At 41.4% G+C, this 26,697-nt stretch overlaps 1 protein-coding gene across 1 annotated transcript in view; it reads left to right on the top strand.

Moving 5' to 3' along the window:
* The first annotated feature begins 398 nt into the window (after positions 1-398).
* The window catches only part of tacr3a (tachykinin receptor 3a), a 40,117-nt gene continuing 13,818 nt past the window's right edge, over positions 399-26,697 (top strand). Inside the window, exons 1-3 of the mRNA XM_079666837.1 lie at positions 399-1,021; positions 5,303-5,491; positions 7,537-7,687. Coding sequence (XP_079522963.1) covers positions 654-1,021; positions 5,303-5,491; positions 7,537-7,687 — 708 coding nt within the window. The 5' untranslated portion in view covers positions 399-653. The remainder of the gene's footprint in view (positions 1,022-5,302; positions 5,492-7,536; positions 7,688-26,697) is intronic.

Here is a 26,697-nt window from a genome sequence, read left to right as displayed (position 1 = left end):
GATTTAGGAGAACACACAATTTGATGGTGGTTGAAAACTCAACCGAAGGAGAGTAGGTTTAGCCATTATGGGCTTGAAAAGATTGTGTCTTTGTATTGTACACACATTACTTGCAATATTTCAATATCCTGTTTGTGGCTTCTTCATGCTGTTGACACAAGATCATCTGAAAGGTCACAGGAGATAAAGGTATACACTGTGGGCTGGCTGATAGCAGGAAGAGGGAAAGCTTAGTCCATCTGGTATTTATGAAGTTTAAAACAGCAGCCACAAGCATCAATCAATCTCTTTCATCGTGTGTGCCATTCCTGCGTCACTGAGTGCGCACGGCTCCCTGCCTGCTGCTTCTACTGCTGCTGGAGGAAAGGAGGTGCGCTCACACCCACATTCAACAGGCAGTGGAGGCTACTTGTTACATGTTTCACCGCGTTTATATTAATAATACTGATTGAAACTGAAGAGTGCAGAACGACTGGAGAATTGAACTGCAGGGACCTAGGGAGGAGATGTTTTTAGGGATGGTAATGTAATTAAGTTGCGCGCAATGGTGCATAGACACAAATCTGCTCTCTCCATTTGAGTTTTCAGCTCAGTAAGTAGCTCATACTCGTGAAACTACTAACACTTTTAAGTTTCGTGGAAAGTAAAAAAGGATGGCAGCTCCACACAACGGATCCAACATAACGGGGAACTACACTAACCAGTTCGTGCAGCCGCCATGGCGCATCGCTCTCTGGTCCGTAGCCTACAGCTCGGTGCTGGCGGTGGCGGTGTTTGGAAACCTCATCGTGATATGGATAATCCTTGCCCACAAGCGTATGAGGACTGTGACCAACTATTTTCTCCTGAATTTGGCGTTTTCAGACGCGTCAATGGCCGCCTTTAACACTTTGATCAACTTTATCTACGCTGCCCACGGGGAGTGGTACTTCGGGGAAGCCTACTGCAAATTCCACAACTTCTTCCCGGTCACATCCGTGTTTGCAAGCATCTACTCCATGACTGCGATAGCTGTGGACAGGTGGGCTTGTCAAATGCTGCAAGGAAATTATTAAAAGAATGGGATATTATGTTGATTTGTCTTCAAGCCACCACTCTTTCTATATACTATAGTTGGTAGCTTATGTGTGTGGAAAAAAATGTATTGCAATAATGCCGATTTAAGATTGTTAAATGAAAATCTAAATCTAATCTGCATTTTGATTAATTAATAATCAATTAATTTGTGGTGAAGAGGGTTACATCAATAAAGCCACTGAGGTAGGTTAATACATTGTATTGCACAACCATTCAAAGACCTGACCATCAAAGAAGAGATGAATTTTTGGGATCAAATGCACAGAGTAATGTTTTCCAAGAAAGAAAATATGTGTCCCTTAAAGACTTCCATATCAAGTGCTTCAGCATGATGTTTCAGACATCCTTTTTCTGATTATTCCACTTGGTCACTTTCCACAAGAAGTGGTGGAAAATTGAATCTGGTGCTTTAAAAAAAGAAAAACGTACATCAGTGTTAAGTCTAGCTTGAACAAAAGCTGCACTCCATTTGGCAATGCTTATGCAGTTCAACTGATTTAATGTTCTAGCTCATGCCTTCTTGCTCGCAGGAACTCACTGTATGGAGTCCCTATTAGTTTAATTATTATTGTTCTAATAGAGTTAGTGCTGATTTTAGTAGCCTTTACATTCATTTCAGACCATTATAGAAAAATGGAAAGGCACTTTCTCAGTCCATCCACCTCCCCCCAATCAGCCTATTCCTAACATTCATTTTTACATTTCACTGCCAATTCATCTTAGATTCAAGATGTTGTTTTTGAAATAATCTGCAATGCAGTCACTTACTGTTTGTGTGCCAACACCCTTGAAAAGGCCCCCCATGTCCATCATGCTTTACACCCTCTGATTCCCTGGTTTTCCACATGAACTCCTATTATTCATATTTTTTCCTCTTTCGCACTTCTTTATTCTTTGTTCCTCCAATCTCTATCTCTTTCCTGGCGCTGTTGTTTCCAGTAATGTGTTGATGCAGTCATCATTATCAGCCGGGCTTTGATACTGATCAGTGAGCCATCATATGTCATACTGTTTGAATAAAGGGATTAGACTGATGAAGGAAGAAGCCACAAGCCGAACATAATGAAAACAAAATGGGTTTAGAATCTCCATGCAGGCACAGTGTGTGTCCACAGCTAGTGTTGAAGTGTCACAGTGTGTTTGGGTGTTGTGCGAGGTGTTGTCCTCCTCCGGTACTTCTCCTTGACACACAAAGGGAGAAATGCATTTCCTGAAGCCATTCTCATTTTGGCTCCTCTACAGAAGCTTCCCTGGGTTTGTATTTTTGGCCTGCAATGTCTGTTTGATTCTGTCACTGTGTACTAAGATAGGGAACATCGGAATGACCTAAATGATGCAGATGTAACCTCCGGTCATGCTTTCGCTAACCCCACTATGGTGCCGTCTCCACGCTGATGTTTTGAAATGGCATGAGGCCACAGTTCAGAATCATCTGTGAATTTGTCCTTATACTGACTCTCTACTGCCAAGTGTGTTTCCATAGGCACTGAAGCAAAGTTAAAAGATAACTGGCAAAGCCTTGAAGCTTTTTTGATAAAACAGCCATTGCCTTTTTCTATTTCTCACACCTTTTTATCTTCTTCTGTGGATGTATATACACTTTATTATCTTGTGCAGGTAGGACTGAAGAAGGGGTCAAAGGCAGACATATGATCATAACTGTAGTTTATTGGTTAAATTGGTCTGGTTTTTTAAATATGCAACTGTGAGATTCCTGCCTCCACCCTAATACAATGTATTGTATTTTAATGGGAATTTGCTTCAGCAGCAAAACAAACGGCAACATTCCTTTCATGAGACAATAATCCTGTTCCTCTGGAAGATCCACATAATTTGCCTTAACTACTTCCGGGATTAATAATAGTCTGAGCTCAAATAGCCAAAATCATTAAAACCTATGTATTTTCCTAACCACTTTTCCTTGACTTGATGGGAAACATAATGAGGTAAAGGATAGATGTAAAGGAGAATTCAAGGGACTTAGGAAAAGATACACGGTGAAATGAGAATCTGACTGCCCTTTTTTAGCATCTTTATTCATTAAACATAGAACAAAGTCTGCCAGTGAGAAATGTTCTACAATTCAAGAACGATTTATTTATTTAAATGTACCTGCTGCTAATAGTTGTGTGATGGCATTTTCTCCTTTCCTTTGGTAAAGGATGCTCTAGTGTTCCCATTGCTAATGTAAATAGAGAGAGGAAACAACTTTAGCATTTATTGAATTTGGTAAGCTCTTATCATGGCTGCCAGTTAACACTCAAGAATCGTTTCACGCAGTTATAAATCCTCCTTCAAAGTAAACAAAACTATAAATCGGAAACATAGTCTCTTTGAAAATTGTAAACAATGATATCTGCAAAGTTATGTGTAATGTGGACTTTGTTCCTGGGAGATGTTTTTTTATGGAATAGTTTATTACAATACTGTCAGCAACACAAATAACAGTCCATTCACTACCTTTGTATTGTGTGAGAGCAGAAGTATCGGAGGTGGATTAATCTAAACAAGAACAACTCAAGCTATCTGCATTGCTCAATACCATTAGTGTTGTCATTTCAACTAACCATTTAAGTATTTTATTAAAATATGCTTTGAAGTAAGTGTGGCAGAAACATCAAACACACTCCTCTCCTTTGAGAACATGTAAGCCAACACTTGACATTAAGCTGTGTGCAAAATGACAGACTTCTCGCGCTGGTAGTGTCATCCGGTAATCTCCGTGTGTTAAACACCAGGCTGTGATAAAGTGAGTGTTTAGCTTGTGTTGTCACAGCACAACTTTTCTAAACAATACGTGGCCTGTAAGCTGTCATGCAGCTTAAGGCATAACAGACTCCCAGGTTGAACAAAAAAGGTGAAATGATTTATTAATTTGCTGTTTTAATGTCTCTGTGATCTTAAAATGTGTGATTGGAAACCGAACAGGACTGTGTGTGTGTGTGTGTGTGTGTGTGTGTGTGTGTGTGTGTGTGTGTGTGTGTGTGTGTGTGTGTGTGTGTGTGTGTGTGGCCTAGCATTACTATACTTGTGGGGACCTAAATCTGTTTACACAGTCACGTGTGGGGACTGGCTTCCCTTATGGGGACAAATTGGAGGTCCCCATGAGGGGAATCATTAATTTTAGGGTGAAGACTTGGTTAGGTTTAGGATTAGGGTTAGGGTAAGGGTAAGGATTAGGGTAAGGGTAAGGGTTAGGGTTAGGCATGTGTTGGTTATGGTTAAGCTTAGGATAAGTCTCCAGGAAATGCATGTAAGTCAATGTAATGTCCCCTGAAGTGATGTATACACTGGTGTGTGTGTGTGTGTGTGTGTGTGTGTGTGTGTGTGTGTGTGTGTGTGTGTGTGTGTGTGTGTGTGTGTGTGGGGGGGGGGGGGTCTTCATATTTTTCTCGTGTTTCAGGCTAAACTTGCCTGTCTTGGGTAAAGGGGAGTTGCATAAAGCCGGATGAGGAAAAATGAAGATTAGCTTTGTTCAGTGGTTTAAGGTATATTAGTTCAGCCAAGCTCCTAGGATTGGACTGTGTGGCACATACTTGATTGGATATCTAATAATCTGTTCACACACTGCCAACCACAAGGGCCAAAGAGACACTGTGAATAAATGCCAAGCAATTACTGGTACATAAACGGGGCTTTCTTGTTGTTGTCCCTCAGAGAGTTCCAATCACTGAGGTGACAGGACAAGACTTATTATTTACCATTTTATGCAGATTGCATTTGCATTTCAAAGCCTGCGTTAGCAACTATTGGAAATCATGAAGCATCCTGACATTGGTTAATGTCCAGCTGGTAATCACTTTCCTGTTCTGAGACCTTCACTGTTAGGCTCAAACTAAATCTGGAGCATGCATCAATTTCTCTGAAGAATCCAACATCACAGTGTTAGTGGACTTTTACAGATGGAGAGACAGAAAACATAGTATATTATTGTTGAAGAAAAGTTTGAAAATCTTGAATCATAATGATTACACTAGCAATAATCAATATAATGCCATAACCTGTCCAAGTTGATGTGTAAACGCTTAACCACTCTTAAAGTATACCTGAATAAACAACAACTAAACAGTGAAGTGGCTTCCATGGTAAATACAGAGTAAACCAATCAGTTATTTATTTTTCTTTATTTTATTGTAACTGAATCAGCAGTCATTCCCCTAGGCTCCACAATACATGTTGTCGAGGCTTTCAACATAATGATTTCTTTCTCATCTCTTCCCTGCAGGTTCATGGCCATCATCTATCCTCTGAAGCCTCGTCTGTCGGGGAAGGCCACCACAGGAGTTATCATCTGTATCTGGAGTCTGGCCATTGTGCTTGCTTTCCCTCTCTGCTACTTCTCCACCACCCAAACACTGCCCCGCAGGACCCTCTGCTACGTTGCCTGGCCCCGCATGGCTCAAGACCCCTTAATGTGAGAAACATTTTGTAGCCAACAGTGTTTCATTCAGTAATTTCAGCCTCTGCTAACCGTTGCATTAGCTTGGTTTAAGTTCCAATGTTGCATATTTTAACAGGTTGTCGTCATTTTGTTGTAACATAAATTAGGATATATCATGTATTTTATGTGTGATACAGCCATCCTCAACTCAGTAAACATTTCGAAGCACAACAGACCAATAATTAATTGGTAATGTGAATTGCTCGCAATACAAGGATGCTGCCGTCTTAAAGGTCCCCTATTATACTGTTTTTCATCAATATATAATAGGTCTCAGTTATATACACTGAACAAAAATATAAATGCAACACTTTTGTTTTTGCTCCCATTTTTCATGAGATGAACTCAAAGATCTAAAACATTTTCTATATACACAAAATAACCATTTCTCTCAAATATTGTTCACAAATCTGAAAAAATCTGTGATAGTGAGCACTTCTCCTTTGCCGAGATAATCCATCCCACCTCACAGGTGTGGCATATCAAGATGCTGATTAGACAGCATGATTATTGCACAGGTGTGCCTTAGGCTGGCCACAATAAAAGGCCACTCTGAAACGTGCAGTTTTGCTTTATTGGGGGGGTCTGGGGGGGTACGAAAACCAGTCAGGTTTAACCCTAACCCTAACCCTAACATGTCACCCACTGACATGTTAGGGTTAGGGTTAGGGTTAAACCGTAAAACATGTTTTAATGTGTCAGTGGGTGACATGTTAGGGTTAAACCTGACTGGTTTTCGGACCCCCCAAGAGCCCTCTTTATGATGTCAAACAAATGACATCATAAAGTGGCCAAAATCTGATCAGCTCATTTTCAGACAGGTTTTTATATAAATGGATCACGACAGAGAGAGAGCGAATCTTTTTCCTAAAAACTTTCAGAACCTGTTTACACAGAGGGGACACATATTTATGTATAAAAGACATGAAAAAGTTGATTTAGGTGACCTTTAATTTAAAGGGTTCCCATGCCCCAGAGAAAGACCCAGAAGAGTTTTCAGGGGCCTCATTTATAACGCCGTGCGTAGGATTGACGTGGGAAGGTTGCTTACGTAGTAGAAATCAGAAAAATAGGTCCATACATTTTCCGCCACTTTCCGATTCACCAAACATTGCGTACCGGCGAGGAAAGTACGTATGGCACTTCCTACGCCGGTTTCCCTTTATAAATCACAACCGACTCTAAATGCGGTGCAGCTTTTGCGGGCTTCACGTAACGCCCATATTTGCCTATAAATAGTCAAAGAAACGCCCTTTCATTCATTCATTTTTGACTGACTGCATGGAGAAGATCGCAGGAAATGACGACAGAAAAGCTGAAAAAAAACCATCACACCATGTCAGATTTTGGTTATTTTGGGAAGGTCGAGATGAATCATATTTTTTGGTGGATGCAGTTTGAACCAGAGTAGCAGCATGGAGGTCGGATCGTCACCAAAATAAATAAATATGTGGTCCGAAAAAGTTAATGACAAAAAAAATACACATAGCCTTCCTCAGGCAGTGTGTTTGTACCAGGGACAGAAGACCCCCCCTTGATGAGAAACTGTAAGAAATGATCGGGGAATCCCTCCGGAGTGGAGTCATGACGAGTGGATCTGAATTTTGTTTTTGTATTTGGTGGTTTGTGTCCCAGCTGTCGATCAGCTGTTCGCAGCGTCTCCACTGCAGCCTGTGCATCTCACCTGAAAATGTCACCTGGCTCTCTCCTTTGCATCTTTCCATAATTACTACAAACAGCATTTGGTTAAATATACTCTATTTTGTCATGCGGCATTTGCTTAAAATGACTGACACTGTCTTTACTATGGACAGTATCAATCAATTATAAAGTAACAGTCTGTTTGTCTAAGTGGTGACTCTCAAAATGTAGATAAAAGCGACATTCCTCTGGCACAACAGGTCCCATAAGTACATGAGGCTGAGTAAATAGTAGAATAAAGTGACTGTTGAAAATCAAACCACTCAAAATATTTCATAAATGCAAAAGCTCTCCTTTCTCTTCCTTTTCCTTCATAGGTATCATATCATAGTGGCGGCCCTGGTCTATGTGGTGCCCCTAGTGGTGATGGGCATCACTTACACCGTCGTAGGGTTGACTTTGTGGGGAGGGGAGATCCCAGGAGACTCATCTGATAACTACCACGGACAGCTTAGGGCTAAAAGGAAGGTAAGCATGCTTGCGCAGTAATAATACACCATTCATTCAACAATTCAGATATGACCCGGGGCATCCCAATTAGTAACTGTGAACATGATGATCTTTGAATGCCACTAGTCAGAGAACGAGGCATAATCTGTAATGTTTTGCCACTGAGCAGCCTGAAGACAATTTGAGCCAATATGCCATAGACTTGACATAATTGGGAGATCTCTTTCTTTACACAAGGCATTTAAAACGTATCTGTCACAGCAGAAAAATTACCCACCTTGCTGTTACTTCTTGCCTAGGATTCAAGCCTCTATCTTTGTTAATTTGATTGCTGAAGCAAGAACATGTTTGGTCTAATTAGGGAAAATCCCACCCCACTGAATCTAATTAAGACTTAAGGTTATCTTGCTGATAATAAACTGATGCAAACATAACATCACTCTAAGGCAGGGGTCGGCAACCTTTTTGATATGAAGTGCCATTTAAAAAAAAAAATTGTTATCAGCGTGCCAACTATCGAGAATTATCAACGGGGGGGGGGGGGGGGGGGGTTGAGGAGCTTAACGCTCGTCAACTATCCGCAGGAGGGCGGGGGAGCCTTGCTGCGGGGAAGCAGTGTCGCAACATACACGATGCCGAATTTAACAAACAACTTTAAGTAATTGGTTTAAACGGCATAATAATAAGGACGATCGTCCGTTCTGTGATTCTCCAGAGCACACATGTTATGATATTAGGGTCGCGTCGGGTCATGCAGAGTGAGATGAGATCGCTGTCCCTTTAAGAGAGAGAGATAGAGAGAGAGGGGTGTGGCTTGTGCATGTGTTTTTTGGATGGTAGAGCGACAGTGAGCGAGCGTGTTTCTGGAAGTGAAACGGGAAAGCAGAAAAACAGAGGTCTGTGATGTATTTTGTGAAACAGAAGAACAGCTAAATAAATGCAACGGCCTCCCAAGAAGAGCTCACCTCTCTCCAGTCATTTAAGCTAAAGTGGGTTATTGAACCTGAAGCTTGTTGCTTCTGCCCTCCTCGGCTACGGTCTGGGAGCCGACAGGAAAGTTCAACACACAGATGGCCAGTCCGCCCCCTTTGTAGCATATTATTTCGATGATAGATGAGCAGATCGCCACTGGGCTTTCAACTAAATACACAGCCACGCAAAAACTGCGGCATTTGTACAGCTCCTTATGGGTACTGCAATTTGTGAAGTGATTTCCTCCGTGTTGAAACGATCAGCACTGCACCACGGAGGAAAGCGGCAGAAAGTCACATGGAGTAAAGAGAGCGTGGCTGCGTTGCGTGCATGGCTTCCTTCTGCAGGTAACGGGAGACGCGCTCTGGCGGCGGTCTCGTTCAGGATCCGAAAATACAATTTAAATATTTTTGCACACTTATTCCACTTATTCCTAGTGTGCCACTGGTTACGGTGCCGCGTGCCAATGCTGGCACGCGTGCCAGGGGTTGCCGACCCCTGCTCTAAGGAGATAAGACCAAGACACAAGAAGGTTATTCTTAACACAATCTGTATCATTTTGAACAAATCGAAATGACCGGAAATAACTCCCTTTAAGCTCTCTGTTGTGTTTAATCACTTGAAGCTATATTACATATTTTCACTTGTCTTTAATGAGTATAAAACATGCAGCTCATGCAGGACTATTAAGAAACCTTAAACATTGTTTTTCTTCACTAAAGCAGGAACACTTGGGTCTCTAAAGGAATATATAAAATAAATAGGAATATTGCATCTGATTCTCATGGTGGGATGGAAAAGCAAAATCATTTAGATTAAGCTCAACAGATAATTAAATGTTCTTAGTTGCTCAGTGTTTTAATTATCTCTTAAGTTTTTAAGTGAGCACAACAGCTACAGCACATTGCTTCAAACAACAATAATTACTTTGTAAGCCTTTTGTATGTGTGTGCAGCAAGTAAATACACCTCACTGTGAACATTTCAGGGAAGGAAACCTTGAGTTCTCAGAACAACTTTGTGGTTGTCGCCAACACTCAATCAACTCCTTGTCCATGCACAGGGACAGGCACAGGCTCTGAAGACTAACAGCCTCTTAAGGCATTAATTGTTTGGAGGACATTTTTGGAGTCAAGGTTTTTCTCAGCAGCTCATTCAAAACACACTTTAACAATAAGACGGCTACTGCTACAATAAAGAATGAATGTGAATAACTTGCAACCCTGCTCCAGTCTTGTGGCAATAAACCTTAATATATTCAAAAAGGAAAACATCAGAAAAAAAGGAATAAAGTGTGTGTAAAACCTTTACTAGGTCAAGTTTAATTATCAGGTAGAGTCTGTCATCACGCTTAGTACCTGCTGTATTTGGTATTGTTAGCATGGAGGTTATCCCCAATGCAATAGATCGTCATTATTGGCCCTCAGTGTTACGTCACTTCTTAGATTTGGATGTTGCATAAGGCACCAAGTCCCACATTTGACAACCCGTTTTTACTTGTGGGCTCACACTCTCCAAGATGTCAAACCAACCAACTTTTTTCACCTGTGATACATGATAATAACAATATACACATTGTTTACAGAAATGTATTTCTGAAATTATTTGAGGCCATAAAGCCATACCGTTTCAAAAGGTTTTTCTTCATTTTAGAATGTCAATGGTTCACTTGAAAGCTGTCCTGGAGTTTCCAGAAGGAGTAGCTTGTGCTGGATGCTCCTGATTTGCATAAAGAAGCATAGAACCTACATATTGCACATTTAATTAAAAGCAGCCAATGTGACACCCCAACTCTCAAAGTGTGGCACTACCAGAATGCACTGCTAATCTGCTTACTTATGATTGTGACTGTGAACATTACATGTCCTGTGGACAGAAGAGTGTCCAGCTCTGATGTTTTGTCGATAGCAGTGCTGTTAGAAATACTGACTTCAGCATACCAACATTGGCACAATGGTAGCACTCGTCTTATAGAACATGTTGCAAATCAGAACTTATAATCATTGGCCCAAACTCACTTACCTGCTCAACCCAAGATTTTTCTCTTACCATCGATGGCTCCATTGTCAACCTCTCCACTCACATCCGTAGCCTTGGCACCATCCTCGATCCCACCCTCACTTTCCTCCCTCACGTCAACCAGGTCACAAAAAACGCTTACTTCCATTTAAAGAACATCGCCCGCATTAGACCCTCCTAGGTTAACTAGGTTGTAGTGGAGTAGAATTACATGTTGTAAATGCTGCTGTAACAAAAACATGTTCCAACTTGGGATCAATAAAGTATATCTTATCTTATCTTATCTTAAGATGATCGATGGCTACTGCCATATTTGCAAAATGTGCCTCTGAACCTTGACAAGTGCATGTTTCAGGCTTATCAATTAACAACAGGAGGGGTCACATACATAAGGCCAGCTGTTAAATAAATCTCTTCTGACCTTAGCTGTCATGTGGGTGTATTAATGCTGCCCAATTTTCATCCAGGGGGGGGGGGGTAGTCTGCCGCGGATTCATTCCACTTCAAAGAGCTTGAGGACTAATCACGGGGTTTGTCAAGCAAAGCGGATGTTGTAGTCCCAAACGATAGCTGAGGATTATGGGTAGTGTAGTGTCTTCGGCCATCCTAAACTCTGAAAAAAATATTTGTTTCTCCGAATGTACACAATTTAAACCAATCAATGTTGTGTAATTAACAAGAATAAACTGATGTTTTTTAGTGGATGAGTAATGCAGATATCATAACTTTACATGGACGCTGCGGAAAGACGCAGTATATACACGTTCTCCTGGCGAGACCTCAAATCATCTTCATAATATCTATCAAACTATAGATCCTACACATCCACTGGACGTAGATTATAAAAGTACAATATACACTTCTCGCTAGAAATCTAATCAAAAAGCATTTATTGACCAAACTATCCTACAATTTAGGATTTCCCAGAGAGGGTTATTAGTGAATATACGGACCTCCGGAGTGTTTGCAATCAACGGGAGCATATGCCGCAAATTGTTGTTTCTTACACGACCACTAGAGGTGCTAAACTTTCAAACGTGATTATAGGTCGTAATAAGCTGCTGAACAATCGACCTATTTGGTAGGTTTTTGGAGGAGGACAGGCTGTTCCAGGGTTGCGTTCTCTAACAAAACCATTATTAGACTGAGTTTTCTCCTCCGCAGAAAGCTCCTCATCAGTGTCATATACAGGGCTCAATATCCATGATTTACTGTTTCTTTAAGTGATTTACTCTGTTTATTGAATCGAAGGCGGTACTGAAGTCAATGAAAAAGACGTACGCATAGGTGTTGGTTAACTCCATCTGTTATAGTGTGTGGGTATAGAACTGTAACGGCATCCTTGGCTTGGGAAGCAACTGATAAATATTCATCAGAGGGGTTGTGATGGATTTCCAATAAAAGAGAAAGAACTGCTTGCACGCTTTCATGACCACAGATGTTCGAGAAATAGGTCTAAGTCTTTGAGGCTTTGTCAGTTTTGTCAAAGGAATTATGGTTGAATCGTTTAAGACACAACATTGGCTGAGAGAGGTGTTGACGATGTCAGTGAGCATTGTAGCCAGTTGAGCTGCACAGTTGTTGAGTACATGATGAGATGGATCCTGTCCGAGCAGGATTCCTATCTTTAGTTTTTTCCTCAACCTCCTGATTATAAAATGGACTGGTAGGAAGAGAGTAATGCGGCTCTGGAGATCAACGTCCAGGTGTCAGGCTGTATTCACTAGGAGCAAGTTTCCATGAATTTGATAACAGTTATATTTGATTCTGCGTATTAAAGTGTTTCATGTTAAACCAGGAAGCTAGACATTTATGGGCTCCAGATAATTAATCCTTACTGATCAAAGAGTGAAAGTCGGGGATATTGATTACTAGTTGACACACGCCAACAGCAGTCTGGCTCTGACCGCAGCCTCCTGACTGACCAATGCCATTTTGATGACGGAATACAGCACTGTGGTGTTGCTTTAAAGGTGGGGTATGTAATTTATTTCAGAAACAATTTTTGTTATATTCCATGGAATGCTCTTAACATCCCGATACCAATGAATATATTAAATGCCTTGACAATAAATACATCAAAAATGTCATATGTGGAAGCTGTAGCAGTGTAAAAAGCACGACCAATCATTTTAGCCGGCCCGGCTAAAATAACTGGATGGCCTACCTGCCTGTCAGCCTTCCATCTGTGCACAAACTTGTCTCGTGCCCTCATTGGTCATGTGCGCGTTCTTGTGTGTTGCAGGAGGGGCTCTGTAAGGAGGTAGCAGATTTTTTCCGGTTTTGTATTTATTCTAGCGCACTCAAGCTGATTTCTCCAAAATTACCTACCCCACCTTTAAATGTCTGTGTGTGTGTGTGTGTGTGTGTGTGTGTGTGTGTGTGTGTGTGTGTGTGTGTGTGTGTGTGTGTGTGTGTGTGTGTGTGTGTGTGTGTGTGTGTGTGTGTGTGTGTGATTTTTTCCCCTTCTTTGTCCTACTTCTCAAAACCTAGAGAGAAGGATTTTAATGACGTGCAACAGTTTCAACTAAATGAGTCAGAGGTGGCTTCCAGATAAGGTGGAAACTTTGGCCCTGGAGTGAAAAAGAAGGACAAGGGGTGAGGGGTGAGTGTTTTGTCAGAGCTTGAGAAATGCAATTCACATCTGGCTCAAGTCAAGCAGGTGGAGACAGGGAGCCTAGGGTGTGATTCCACTGACAATGTGGCTCAAATGAAGATTGTGAGCTTCCTAATTAAGGAGCTAAATGCAACACACCTGGGAACACACTCTCAGCAGAGGACAAACAGTTCCCTGTGAGAAAGGGGAAGAGACTCAAGGATTCAACAAAGACGCTGCTGGTTTTCAACCTGAATGAGCATCAAGAGGCCAACAAGAGGCCATTGAAGCAATAAGGAATCTACCACACTCAAATAAAGAGAAAAAAGATTCAAATTTGAGTTGTCCCATGTGTCCTTCTGGAGTGAATCAAGCCATTTTCAAGTTTAGGCAGGAGTCAATAAAACCAACCAAATCACAACTTGACAGTTGAAAACCATTGCCAAGCAATAAGGACTAAAGGACCAAGAGCCTGGAAAAGTCGGAATAAACCAAACTGTCTGCAGTAACCACACACCTCAACAAAATGGCGGAGGAAGCCTATGGGAAGAGTGTCAAGCAGCTCAAGCAGGAGAGGACAATGGCTAAAGGTTTATTCACAAAAGTAGCTAACTTTCTTAGCAGAGGAGCAGGAAGCATGACTGAAACTGAGCTTCGGGAGGAATTCAAGAAGCTCACTTTGATGGGAAGAAATGTCAGTGAAGCAAATGATGACTTTCGGAGTGGCCTACTCGCAAACATAGAAGCCAGCACTGCTGAAGAGGTGGAAGAAGAGCTCAGCGAGGAACAGGAGGCTGACATAGAGAAAACTATCAATGAAAGTGAATTCAGAATGAATGAAGTGAGACATTTTTTTCAAAGAAACCTGTGGTCTCGTTATGGCAAAAGGAGCTGGAAACCTCAATCCAGGAAGCAGAAACGGCTTGTGATAATGCTGCTGAAACATCTGTATCTACACTCAATCGGGATGGTTATGAGATCCAGTTGGGTTTCATGGAGAAGCTGGACAAGGAAGCTAGTAAAAGCCTAGCATCTTGGGAACTGTGGATTCCAGAGACTGAAAAAGGTAATCTAGAAGGCAGAGTCAAGGACTTAAAGTCAATGAATAACAAGCTTGAAGCAAGGAGAGCAGAGTTTGCGTTTGCACAAAGAAATTCAGAAGAAGAAAAGAGTATATCTGCTGACTTTAACGGCTGCTTCATCAACCCCACATGCAGCAAACACCACGCCCTTGGTGAGAATTAAACCAATTAGTCTGCCCAAATTTCATGGCTGTAAAAGAGATTTCCACAGATGGAGGAGAGACTGGGAGAGCCTGCAAAGACAGGGAGAACCAACAGGCTTGAGTGAAGTCAAAAAGATTCAGCTTTTGGACAGCATGGATGAGAAAATCTCAAGAAACCTCAGACTTTCAACATACAATACAGCAGAGAACATCTTTAGAGTGCTTGAAAATAGATATGGGAATAAGTCTACAATTGAAATAGAAATAATTGAAGATCTTGAGAAAATTCCTGTTTTAAGAGCAGATCAACCAAGAAGAGTCATCGACTTAATCCAAACTGTGGAGAAAGCACTGGCAGACCTGACAGAGCTTGGAAGGACAGATGCCATCAAGAACCCACTGGTCACTAGGTCCATAGAGAGCAAGCTGCCGGATCCTGTGAAGAAGGATTGGCTCGTCTTCATGGTAAATCCCAGTAATAGAGTCACCCCTGAGAACCATTTTGACAGTCTCCTCGAGTTTCTGAAGACACAAGAAGAGATCTTGGAAAAACTGGAGCAGCTTGGAGTAACTGAAAAGTCAGAGAAACCGGAAAGGAAGTTTGAAAGAAAATATTCCTCAACACGTTCCACCAGGAGAGACGGACGTTGTATTGTCTATGGAGAAGAAAGGCATGAAGAGAAACTATTCTTTTGCAAGCAGTTCAAGAGCCTAAATCTGGTCGAAAAGTTAGATGCTGTGAAGAGATTGGGAGCTTGTAAGAGGTGTTTGAGGTGTCATGAAGAAGGACATGAATGTGAAAACACCTACCTTTGCAGGAAAAGTGAATGCAAGAAGGGGAGCTCTTCAGACCACCACTTTTTCCTCTGTCCTAAAGGAGAGTACAGAGAACGTGAGCTGAACAAAGGTGGGAAAGATTTGAAGAAAAGACCCAAACTCACAGAAGAGCAAGTGAAATGTATTGCTGAACTCTCTCCCGAAATGGCAGAAAAATGCAAGAACGCCTTTACCAAGATGACTGCAATAACAAACTGCAATGAAAAGGACCGGTCTGTGCTGATGGAAGGAAATAGACATGACGAGATACCAGTTATCATGATGCTGCTGGAAGTTAATGCAAATTCAGATCAGAAAGTTGGAACCCTGATAGATTTAGCATCAGACACCAACTACATAACCCACAGAGCCGCCAACCGGTTAAACCTGGAAAGTGAAAAAATCACATTGAACAGCAGAAGAAATTTCCGCAGAGTTAGAGTCAAGACACCCAGAGGTACAGAAAAAGCGCACCAACTTGTTTGTTATGGCCTCAATGAAATAGCCAAAGTGCAAAAAGTCATCGAACCTGAACAGCTGAAGAAGTTCTTTCCAGAAGTCAAACTTGAGGATTTAAAAAGAGCAGAAAACATTGAGCTACTTATCAGCCACCGAGAAGGTAGACTGATCCCACAGAGGGTGAAGATTGTCGGAGACCTCATTTTGTGGGACAGCCCACTGGGTAAAACTGTGGCTGGAGCTCACCCTGATCTCTTTCAGGAAGTGGAGCTGACAACACGTAAGTCTGAAACACACTTCGCTTGCTCCATGCGTATGGCCGCAGTGAAATACGAGGAAATCATCGGAGCTGAAGCGATTCAGGCTGAAACAAAAAGCACAGCTGTTGACAGAGAGTTTCTGGATTGGTGGAAGTGGGACAGTATTGGAGCAGCCTGTGAACCAAAATGTGGAGGATGTCGATGTGGTCATTGTCATCCTGGAGGAAAGGAAATTACATTAATTGAGGAAAAAGAGCTGGAAATCATAAAACAAGGCCTTACCTATGTTACAGCTGATGCCCACAGTAGTGCTCCACACTGGGATACAAAGTACCCTTGGATCGAGGACCCAATCTCTCTTCCCAACAACAGGACTGCAGTGGGAGCAACTTTTCTGAGGACAGAAAAACAACTCAAGAGGGAGCCAGATTGGCAAGCTGCCTACAAGGCACAGGTACATGAAATGGTGGAAAGAGGAGCGACCCCTGCTGATCTCAATGAGGAATCTGAGTGGCAGAAAGGACCTTCCTTTCTGAAAATGCCAGTGGAGGAGTGACCAAAGAAGTCAGCCAAGGAGGTTGCGGCAAATGCAAAAGAGGGCATCAATAAAATCCAAAGGAAAACATTCACAGCAGCACTCACCAGAGCTCAGGCAAAGATGAAGCATCCTGATGGTAAAGAACCTGTGACCCTTATAAAAACCCTCTGAGGGTGAGAAGGAGACTCGAACCCGAAGAATACCAGCTGGCTCAGTTATAGGGCAACTGATTGATGTGAAGAAATTCAGCAGCTTGGATAAAGTGGTCCAAGTTGTTGCCTGGGTGCTGAGAGCTGCTAAGGAGTGGAAAGGAGTGGAAGAGGAGGACGATGAACCCAATTCCCCACAGGTCAAAGTGGGAGGTAATTCCTTCAAAAAAAGAGAGAGAGTTGAGAACTAAGAAAACTGTGCTCTCTGTTAGAGAATGTGAATATGCTCTCAGACATCTTTTCCTTTCAGCCCAGGAAGAAGTAACATTTAAAGACATTACTCTCAGCAGGTTGGTTGTGTATAAGGAGGAAGAGTCGGGACTCTTAGTATGTGGAGGAAGGATCCAATACTTCAATGAGGACAAAGTTGTAGTACCAATCCTACCTTATGAGGCATGGATATCCAAACTTCTTGCTCAAAAGGCCCACAGAGCAAACCACGAGGAAATAGCAGGAACACTCCTACAGATGAGAAAGAAAGCCTGGGTTGTCAAAGGCAGAAGATTGGCTAAAAAGGTGGTTGACAGCTGCGTGATATGCAGAAAGGCCAGAGGAAGGAAATGCAAACAAGTCATGAGTGACCTGCCATCAGAGCGGACAAATCCAGCAAGACCCTTTGAATACACAACTGTGGACTTGTTTGGGCCATATGAGGTGAAAGACCAAGTATGGAAGAAAGTAAGGCTGAAAGTATGGGGCATTGTCTTCTGCTGTATGGCATCCAGAGCAATACATGTAGATGTTGTTGGAGACCAGTCAGCTGAAGGCTTCCTACTGGCCTACAAAAGATTTACTGCATTGAGGGGACATCCGAAGAAAATATGGTCGGATCCCGGAAGCAACTTTGTAGGAGCCAGACCTGCCCTGAAGGAGCTCTACATGTTTCTGGACTGCTTAGGAAAATCTGAGCTGGAGGATGAAGCTACCAAACATGGAACAGAGTGGAGCTGGAAAATTCATTCTGCAGACTCACCTCACAGGAATGGAGCTGCTGAAGCAGCTGTTCGTTTCGTGAAAAGGGCCCTCAACAACCTTGGAGGAGATGGAACCTTCACATGGGGAGAATTTCAAACATTCCTATACATGGCAGCTAACTTGGCCAACGAGAGACCGATCGATGCCAGGATTTAAAGCAGGGAGGACTGCGTAGGGTACATCTGCCCAAACTCACTTTTGCTTGGAAGGTCTGGACCAAAAGGAGACCCTGGGAGCTTTGCATTTGAAAGCTATCCCTACAAAAGATTAAGGGAAATCCAAGCCGAAGTAGAAAAATTCTGGAGGAAGTGGAGTCAGTTGGCAGGGCCCAATCTGTTTGTAAGAAATAAGTGGCACACAAGGGAGCGGAATGTGACTGTAGGAGATGTTGTTTGGGTGGCAGACCAGAATGCCTTAAGAGGTCAATACAGACTTGCCAGAGTGGTTGGTGTTAACACCGATGGAAAGGGCATTGTGAGAGATGTAAATGTCCGCACCTTTCCAAACTACCCAGTCCCATCGGAAAAGGTTATTGAACAACCCAGCAGGAGAAAGGTTGTGGGCACGAACAAAAAACTCTCTACTAAAATCCCTGCCACAGTACTTCACAGAGACGTCCGGCGCATAGTGGTTCTGTTTCCCATTGAAGAGCAAAATGCTGGGAGCAAGAACATCAAATATGATGATCAGACTCGGAAATAGTACAATACACCAAACTCATCAGCAGTGAATCATTTTCTGTAACATCAATAGAAAAAGTGTTGTGACCTCCTTGGGTTCAGGAACCAGGAGCTCAAGTGGGAGGTGTTTTGTCAGAGCTTGAGAAATGCAATTCACATCTGGCTCAAGTCAAGCAGGTGGAGACAGGGAGCCTAGGGTGTGATTCCACTGAGAATGTGGCTCAAAGGAAGAGTGTGAGCTTCCTAATTAAGGAGCTAAATGCAACACACCTGGGAACACACTCTCAGTAGAGGACAAACAGTTCTCTGTGAGAGAGGAGAAGAGACTCAAGGATTCAACCAAGACGCTGCTGGTTTTCAACCTGAATGAGCATCAAGAGGCCAACAAGAGGCCATTGAAGCAATAAGGAATCTACCACACTCAAATAAAAAACATGTTATTAATTTCCCAGTTCCCCAAGTGTGTATACTGCTTTGTGTGTGTGTACAGTGTGTGCACTAACACATATGGTCTGTTTTTCCGGGGTTTAGCTTTTGGCAGCTAACTAAGCTGCTCGCTCAATTACATCTTGACGACATGTCCAAATTGCACTGCTGTCAAAGTAAGCATTCATGAAAAATGTATAATTGTCTCATGAAAGGTTAGGTCAAAATCGGCCACATGCAATTTAATGTTTACACATTCGACCATTTTTCTTTATTGTGAGATGGTTAGGCCTATCATGAAAGCTTGTGTTTTTGCTTAATTGTATTTTGTCATAATCAAAACATCAACAGGATATGTTGTCTTGATAAATATTAGGTTGTCACGACAGAGACATTTCAAGCAATGTCAACGTTGCACTAAATTGGTCGAATGACACTCATAATGACTCCTTCATGTCCATGGCAGGTGCCATGTTATTGTTATGACAGTGTTGATTAGACAAGGATGACAGTTAGTCTTTAGCACATCCCCTTCAAATAAAGTGTCTTCATATGAGGAGACATTTACTGTATGATGTTTCCATGACCAGAATGTATCCATGGTGCGGAACAGTAACCCTCTCAAAGGATTGACAATGTCATTCTTTTTTTTCATAGTTCAATAGTTGTGAACTTTAATGAAAATAACTAATAAACTAAAGTTAAGATCTGGAAGATGGTAATTTCACACAAAACATGAAGAGTGTTATAATGTGAAATGAAGCAAAAAAAAGGTGAATCTTTCTCTAATTTTTCATCATCTTTTATTAGACACAGATTGACATCGTTGTTTTGAGTTAATCAATTCTGTTACTACCATCCAGCCACAGGTGTTATATTTAAAGATCATTCCTGTTGCTTTTTGATCGATATGTCAGTCTAAAGTGCAGCACTAATAACCATCATAAATCTGTCAATCTGTATTCCACTTTTGTTGTAAGCACCATCGATTGCCAATCCTCTTTTCTGTCTGTACACACATGCACACACACTCAAATGGATGTGAGTGTGTGTGTGCGGTTTGAATTAACTCTACAATATCAAATGTTTCCTGAACTGAAGTACTATATTGTTAAGCTGCCGTGTATTTAGGTGACCTGCAGAGATAATGGGACATTTCTAATCCTGAATCGACTGGTGTTTTTGTCCTAAGAGTGTGCACAGCTAAGTGCACATTGATCCATATTTTTAAGTCCAAACAGAACCATTTTGTAAGGGTCTTTGGCCATTTACCAAACCATCCTGTATCACAAAGGAGTCAGCTGCTTTCATTTAAGAGTGAATGCTGGCGTGAAGTACTGTGTTCACAGCCTCGTAGCCTGCTGCACTTTTTCTTTACACCAGTGATTGCCTAAGGCCATTCTTGAATTAAGGCTTTTATTTTGTTCAGACCCCCCAGCACCTTCCTACTCTTTCTTGCAAAGGCTTTTAACTACAGTAGCCTCAAAGAGGAACCCTGTCTTCTAGAAATGAGGTTAATGTAGTTCTTAAATAAAGTCTTTATTGGCAATTTAATCATTATAACAAGGATATTAGAGAGGCTCAACTTTAATCCTCAACATAATTAATATTCTTAAAATTGTAAAGTGGTGTTAAATAAAAATAAATAAAAATAATTGGTGACAGGATGTCAAACAACTACAATGTATTGTGTGCAGAGAAGGCTGCACAATATTCTTGCGGGGTTTCACTTCCCACCAACAGACCTAGAGCACACACTGTCACTACTGCTAGCTACAGCTCATCATCACAAAATGTGCAAATGTTAATTTTAGATGAAACTTTAAATGAATGTAAATTAATTCATAGTTTCAATTGATTAGTCCATCTATTCAATGGATGAAACTTCCAAGTCTCTCACATACTTTTAATCAATTGTCTAATTAGAAACTATGGTTTATATATACAGCTGGGAATTCTTGAAAGATAATGTGATTTGATATAAGGTATTTCCAAGTCATAATGTTTCCGTTTGACCTTATACGTTGGTCGGTATACTGTAGCAGTTAAAGATATACTGAAATTCATTATGTGGTTAGGATGGCATTCATAAGACTTAACATGGTAAACTTTGCAGACACTTGGTAAAAATAAAATTGGGTGGTGGCGTTATATGATATTATGTTCTCAAATTGCTTACATGACTTTTAGTAGATGCGGTTGGGATTTGATTTGTAAGTGAACATTCACTGTCCTGTTTTGATTTGATCTTTCTTAGTTTCACCTTTTTGTTACTGAATCAGTTTCTCACTTGTTTAATAACTCATTCAGGCATTTAGGAACGCAACTATAGCTGAGGTTTGTTCTTATCGCTTCACATTTCAAATTGTTGGTTGGACTCACTCATTCTGGCTTCAAGCTAACTAATAGGTACTCATTTACTGGATTAATGAAGAAACATAAATCCATTGCTGGGGCAAGCCCCAAGCATGGTACAATCTAACTCAATTTCTATTTTATCCATTATAAGCCTCATTAGCATGCGTCTTTCATTAATTTTGTTCATCATCAAACTAATATGTTTTGTTCCTCCACTCCTATTTGTTTCCAACTGCTTATTTGAATTTTAATGAAATGGTGTCGTTATGGAAATGTTGATCGCATGGTACAGTGAGTCAGTATAAATAGTTTATTACGACTTCTTTTAATTATTTCCTGCTCTTCATTTATCTGGCTGTGTAGCAAAATAAGCACCAATTCATAATAGTTGGACCTTATAAAACTCTTTGAAATGTATGACTATCAAATGTTTCACATTTACATAAGTAATTACTAACATAATGCAGTTTATTGAAACTCCATTTGGTCCCAGTATATTTAAGAGGTTAATTTACTTGTTTTTGAAGCTCTTAATGGTTGGGGATCAGTCTACGACTTTTTGTCGTGTTCGTGCTGGGTTTTTAAAACCAACAAATATTTGCACAAGAATATGTAAAGACCTGTTAGAAATGCAGTTTCGGCCCATTTTCATATGGCAGCTGAAAACCAATCAAATACATGTTGACTTTAAATGTATGTAATTCTTCTTATTGACCAGTTTACTTGCACTCCAATAGTCCACTATTATTCCGAATATGATAAATATTTCACATTTGTTATGGGTCATGTCCAGTCAAATGCACATTCTTTATAAGTATGTAAAAAATGTTTTGATAAAGGCTTGTTTAAGTTGATTTTAAGGTCTAAAAGCCAATATGGATGACACAAAGAAAAAGCAACAAATCATAATAGTATATGCAGCTCAAGCTGTTCCACATTACCATATTTTGTCATGATCAACAAAGTAATATGCGGGGTATGCTAGGCTGCATGTAAACAAGAACATTAGTGGAATATTCATTTTCATTAGCCATTTCAACAGTTTCATGGAATACTTTGTTTTTAGTTATAGAAAACACTTTTGACTAACTCTTAGTGGTTTATGGTTTTTGACTAATATATTTAAGCATATGGTGTCTTTTCTTTATGCTTTTGTTGTCTTTTTGCCCTTGTTTTGTAGAGCACTGTGGTCTAATTATCTCGTGAACATTTCTCTATACGTAAAGTTTATGTTTATTATTAAGCGCTTCATTTGCTTAATCACCTTAACCGTCCTACACAATCTCTGCTCTTTTGGCTGACATCTCAATGGATTTCTTCACATCACTTAAAGCTCTACCCAAACAGAACAGGACGTTTTTACTTCCAGGAAAGTTTTCTCCCATCCATGATATATGTTTCCCTGCAATAAATTGGGTTGTGACACTGGACTGTGAAACCGTGTTTCACTGCAAACATTGATGGAACAACCTGCTCCTGTAGATTCACTCTTTACAACATCAGGAATATTTGTCCGACCCTTCCTACATCCAAGACATGGTTAACGATACACTCCAGCACCTGTTTCACCTGCACCTATGCCATACAAATAAGAACATAAATCCCATTCCTATATGCAAAAGGTACAAAGGTTTGGCTTATTTGAAGATCATTTAGCAGGATTATTGTTGTTCTGAATTTGAATGATTGAATGCACTCAATTGTGTAAATCAAATTGGACAAAAGCGCCAGCTGAATGAAATGTATTATAACTGTATTAGATGAAGCTGCTGAGCGCTCAGTACAGTTTTGGTAGCTTCTTGACACTTAATACGCTCACATTTGATTAACACTATTTGCTCTGCAGGTGTTATATTCTACTTGCAGGCATGCCTAAACATGTTTCAGTGAAACATGTTCTGCCTGTGGGCATTTTATTTGTCTCCCTTGCTTGCCACCAACAAGGGACTACGAACACCCTCACAATATATTTTCTACTTTGCCATTTAGTGGAAAAAAATTCCACTGCCCTCTTCACCTTCCTATCATATAATTTAGATGAAATCGCATTTGGATTACACAGACATGTTGCTATGGGCTACTTTCATGTGGATTGACCCTCCATACTTGAGAAGTTCAGTGAATACAAACACTTTGGATTGTACGCTCAACATGATGGAAGAGTGTAACACCATTGTTACTGCAGGGCCAAGCCACATGCTTACAATCTCTCCTGGTCCCGGTACCTTCTCACACAAGGAAACAAAACACATGTTCAATTATAAGACATTGGTGGAATATGTATTCTACCGTGGGTATCTTTCATCCGCTAGCCTGCTGCCTTCCTATTATGTTAGAAGAAAATTGCGTTGGCCATGAAAATGATTAGATTCAAATCAATATAACTGACTAGTTTATTCTCAAAGACAGGCTGCAGATTCACTGCAGGGAGCAGCTGTTGGCTGAAGAGAGAGATATGTTGCATTCATCATTAGTGAGGATTTTTGATGTGAACCACTTGCATGAATTTACTGTATGCTAATGCGAGAAGCATAACCTTGTATGTGTTTTGCTGTAAAGACCGAAAGTAAAATACAACAAGAGCAAAGTGTCTGCCACATGATACTTTAATATAAGCCATGTAGCATTAAAGCTACCTCGTCTGCTGTAGTGGGACACATCTGGTAAACCTTTTGCAAGTAGCGGAAGGAGAAAGAGTACAGTGCTTATAGCTATTCTTTACTTTTATTGTTGCAAACCCATGTCAAAAAAAATATGATTAGCGAGTATATATATTTATATTTTACAACATGTGTGAAGGCAGACTTCAGCTATGCTAAAGTTTAGGATTAGCTTGTTGGCCGGTTAGTTCCATTTAGTAATTTATTTTTATTTTCATGTCTATCATCTTTCTCTTTGGACTCTGGGATTGGAGAACATGTCAATTGAATCCTACAAAATATAAAACAACTCTCGTCCCAGCATGTATTTCAGCACAATAGCATGAGTAGTCCGACTTCAGGACTCTTGGGTACACGACCCATTATTATTATTACTATTATATGACATTTTTCTCCACTGGTCTTTGGAGTACAGCAATCATAAAACATCAAAGTGGTAAAGGGTAAAAAGCAGGGCTTAATTTGAGCCGCAACACGCCGGAACATGTTCCGGCACCTCTGAAATTGGATCCGGAACCTTTTTTATTGGATCCGCCACCTCCCGTGTCACTATGAAAAAACAAAACGCCAAAAAAAAAAACCGACTGTTTGTTCGGTGTTCAATGTTGTTATATGTCTTGTTCGTGTTTATTCCCCATTGAAGTTCCTCAAAAATCTTGTGTTTGCCTTTTTGATGCGTTTCAATTTTTAAGGTTTTTAGCGGGAGAGGGGGGGAGGGGGGGAGACTAGAGGTGTGACACATAGCCTACGCTTGCGCTGGTTGAATACATAACAGTTAGCTTCGTGTCGACAATGTCAAAAAGACAACAAACTTTACTTAACTTTTTCAAAGTCAGTGACCAGCAGTCAGATCCAAAACGATCAAAAATAGTTTCCGAAAATCATGAGTGTGAAGACCACGGTGGACAGAGCAGTAGTATGCAGCCTACCATCGATGCTGCTAATGCACCTGTCGTTAGAGGGGATATTAGCGACCCCCACGGGGAAGGAGATGAAGGGGACGAGACGGATGATGTGAACTTGGAATCTGCGAGAGATAGTGATGGCGATGAAGCAGGTATTGTCAGGGACACTCACGATGGGCAAATCTGGACAGATGCCCAGTTTACACAGAAAAAAAAAAGTTATCCATGGCTGACAATGGAAACCACTGGACTGGGCTGTGCCATTTGCAAACAAGTGGGATCACTGGGTCCGGAAAAAACTGCAGGTGTGAAACTTGCAAAAGAATGGATCTCGGGCTCGGTGACATCATCTGCGCCCGATTTAAAAAAAAAGCAAAGAGCCTTAAGGAAAAAGGTTTTTGAGCATGGGAATACCAAAGCAGACGCAATGGCATCAACTATTTTGGATAAGGCAAAGGCAAATGTATTTGTTAACACAGTAGTCAATGCCCAAAATGACCAGGTGCAAACGACTGCCAGAATCTTTCGCACAGCTTACAAGGAGGCCAAGCGTCATAGGCCATCTTATGGATTTGAACATGAGATAGACTGTCAGGAAATGAATGGTGTGGAAATGGGGAGGATTCTCCACTCAAACGTCGCATGTTCTCATATACAACAGCACATTGCAACTGACATGAAAAAAAAACTGCTTGAAAGGATTGTCACTTGCGCTCCAAAAATCGGACTCATGCTGGACGAGGCCACAGGGTTGAATAAAAAGAGCGCATTAATCGTTTATTTACGAGTGCAGTTGCCAGAGATGGATTCACCCGAGAACATTTTCTTTGAGCTCGTGGAGTTGTGTGATTTTGGTGCAGAAGGCATTGCCCGCAAACTGCTGGATGCCTTACAGCACGCCAAGTTAGACGAGGCCTTCCTCTCAAAAACTCTCGTCGGTCTCACATGTGACGGTGCGTCAGTGATGCTCGGGCGCCACAGTGGGGTGGCAGCTCGACTCAAAAATCTCTTCCCAAACATCATGGTGTGGCACTGCTCTGCGCATCGACTTGAGCTTGCAGTTGGTGATGTGATGAAAGAGATGGGGGCTATGAATCATTTCAAGATCTTCATGGATAAGCTTTACACACTTTACAGCACATCAAACAAAAACCGTCTGGAGCTCAAAGAGTGTGCTGACGGTCTGAACATTCAATTGTGCAAAATTGGCCGGATGTTAGACAACAGGTGGGTTGCATCCAGTCTCAGAACAGTCGAAGCTGTGTGGAAAAGTTTTGCTGCCCTCAACACACATTTTACACACGCAGCGGAGGATTCTGCTCGCGGGAGCACATCTCGGGAAAGCTACCATGGCTTGGCAAAGCGCCTTTCATCCCATGCCTTTGTTTCCAATCTAGGACTTATGTTTGACGCACTGCAAGAATTGTCAGAGCTATCTCTCGAGCTCCAAAATCGAGAATGCAATATCATAACGGCTCATAAAGCCATTTGCCGACAGATCAGGGTGTTCGAGGCTATGTCTGAGCGGCCCGGACGACACAGCCTATTAAGCCAGCGCGGGGTCGAGGAAAACACCTTTCAGGGAGTACCCCTTCATGCAGGTCGGCTCACTGACAGAACCCTGGACCAGAGGACGTTTTTTGGGAGTCTGGCAAGAAACTTGGAGAAACGCATGCTATCACTTGGGGGAGACCAATCAGGATACAACAAGCTAATTGAGGATTTAAAAGTTATTTATCCACAATATTGGCCACAGGATCGTGACGCAGACGCGCTGTTTGGAGAGAGTGAAGTTGAGACGCTCTCCCAGCAGTTTTGCATCGAAAGCCTGCGGAGGGTCATCAGGGCATTCAGGGAATACCGTGACAATGATGGGACATTCATCCCAGATGAACTGAAAGACCTCTTGGCTGCGGTCAACACGGTCCCCA

This window comes from Notothenia rossii (assembly GCF_949606895.1).
Source record: "Notothenia rossii genome assembly, chromosome: 1".
NCBI classification, from domain to species: domain Eukaryota; kingdom Metazoa; phylum Chordata; class Actinopteri; order Perciformes; family Nototheniidae; genus Notothenia; species Notothenia rossii.
Note: the sequence above shows the minus strand (reverse complement) of the source record. Positions and strands in the feature narration are given on the sequence as shown.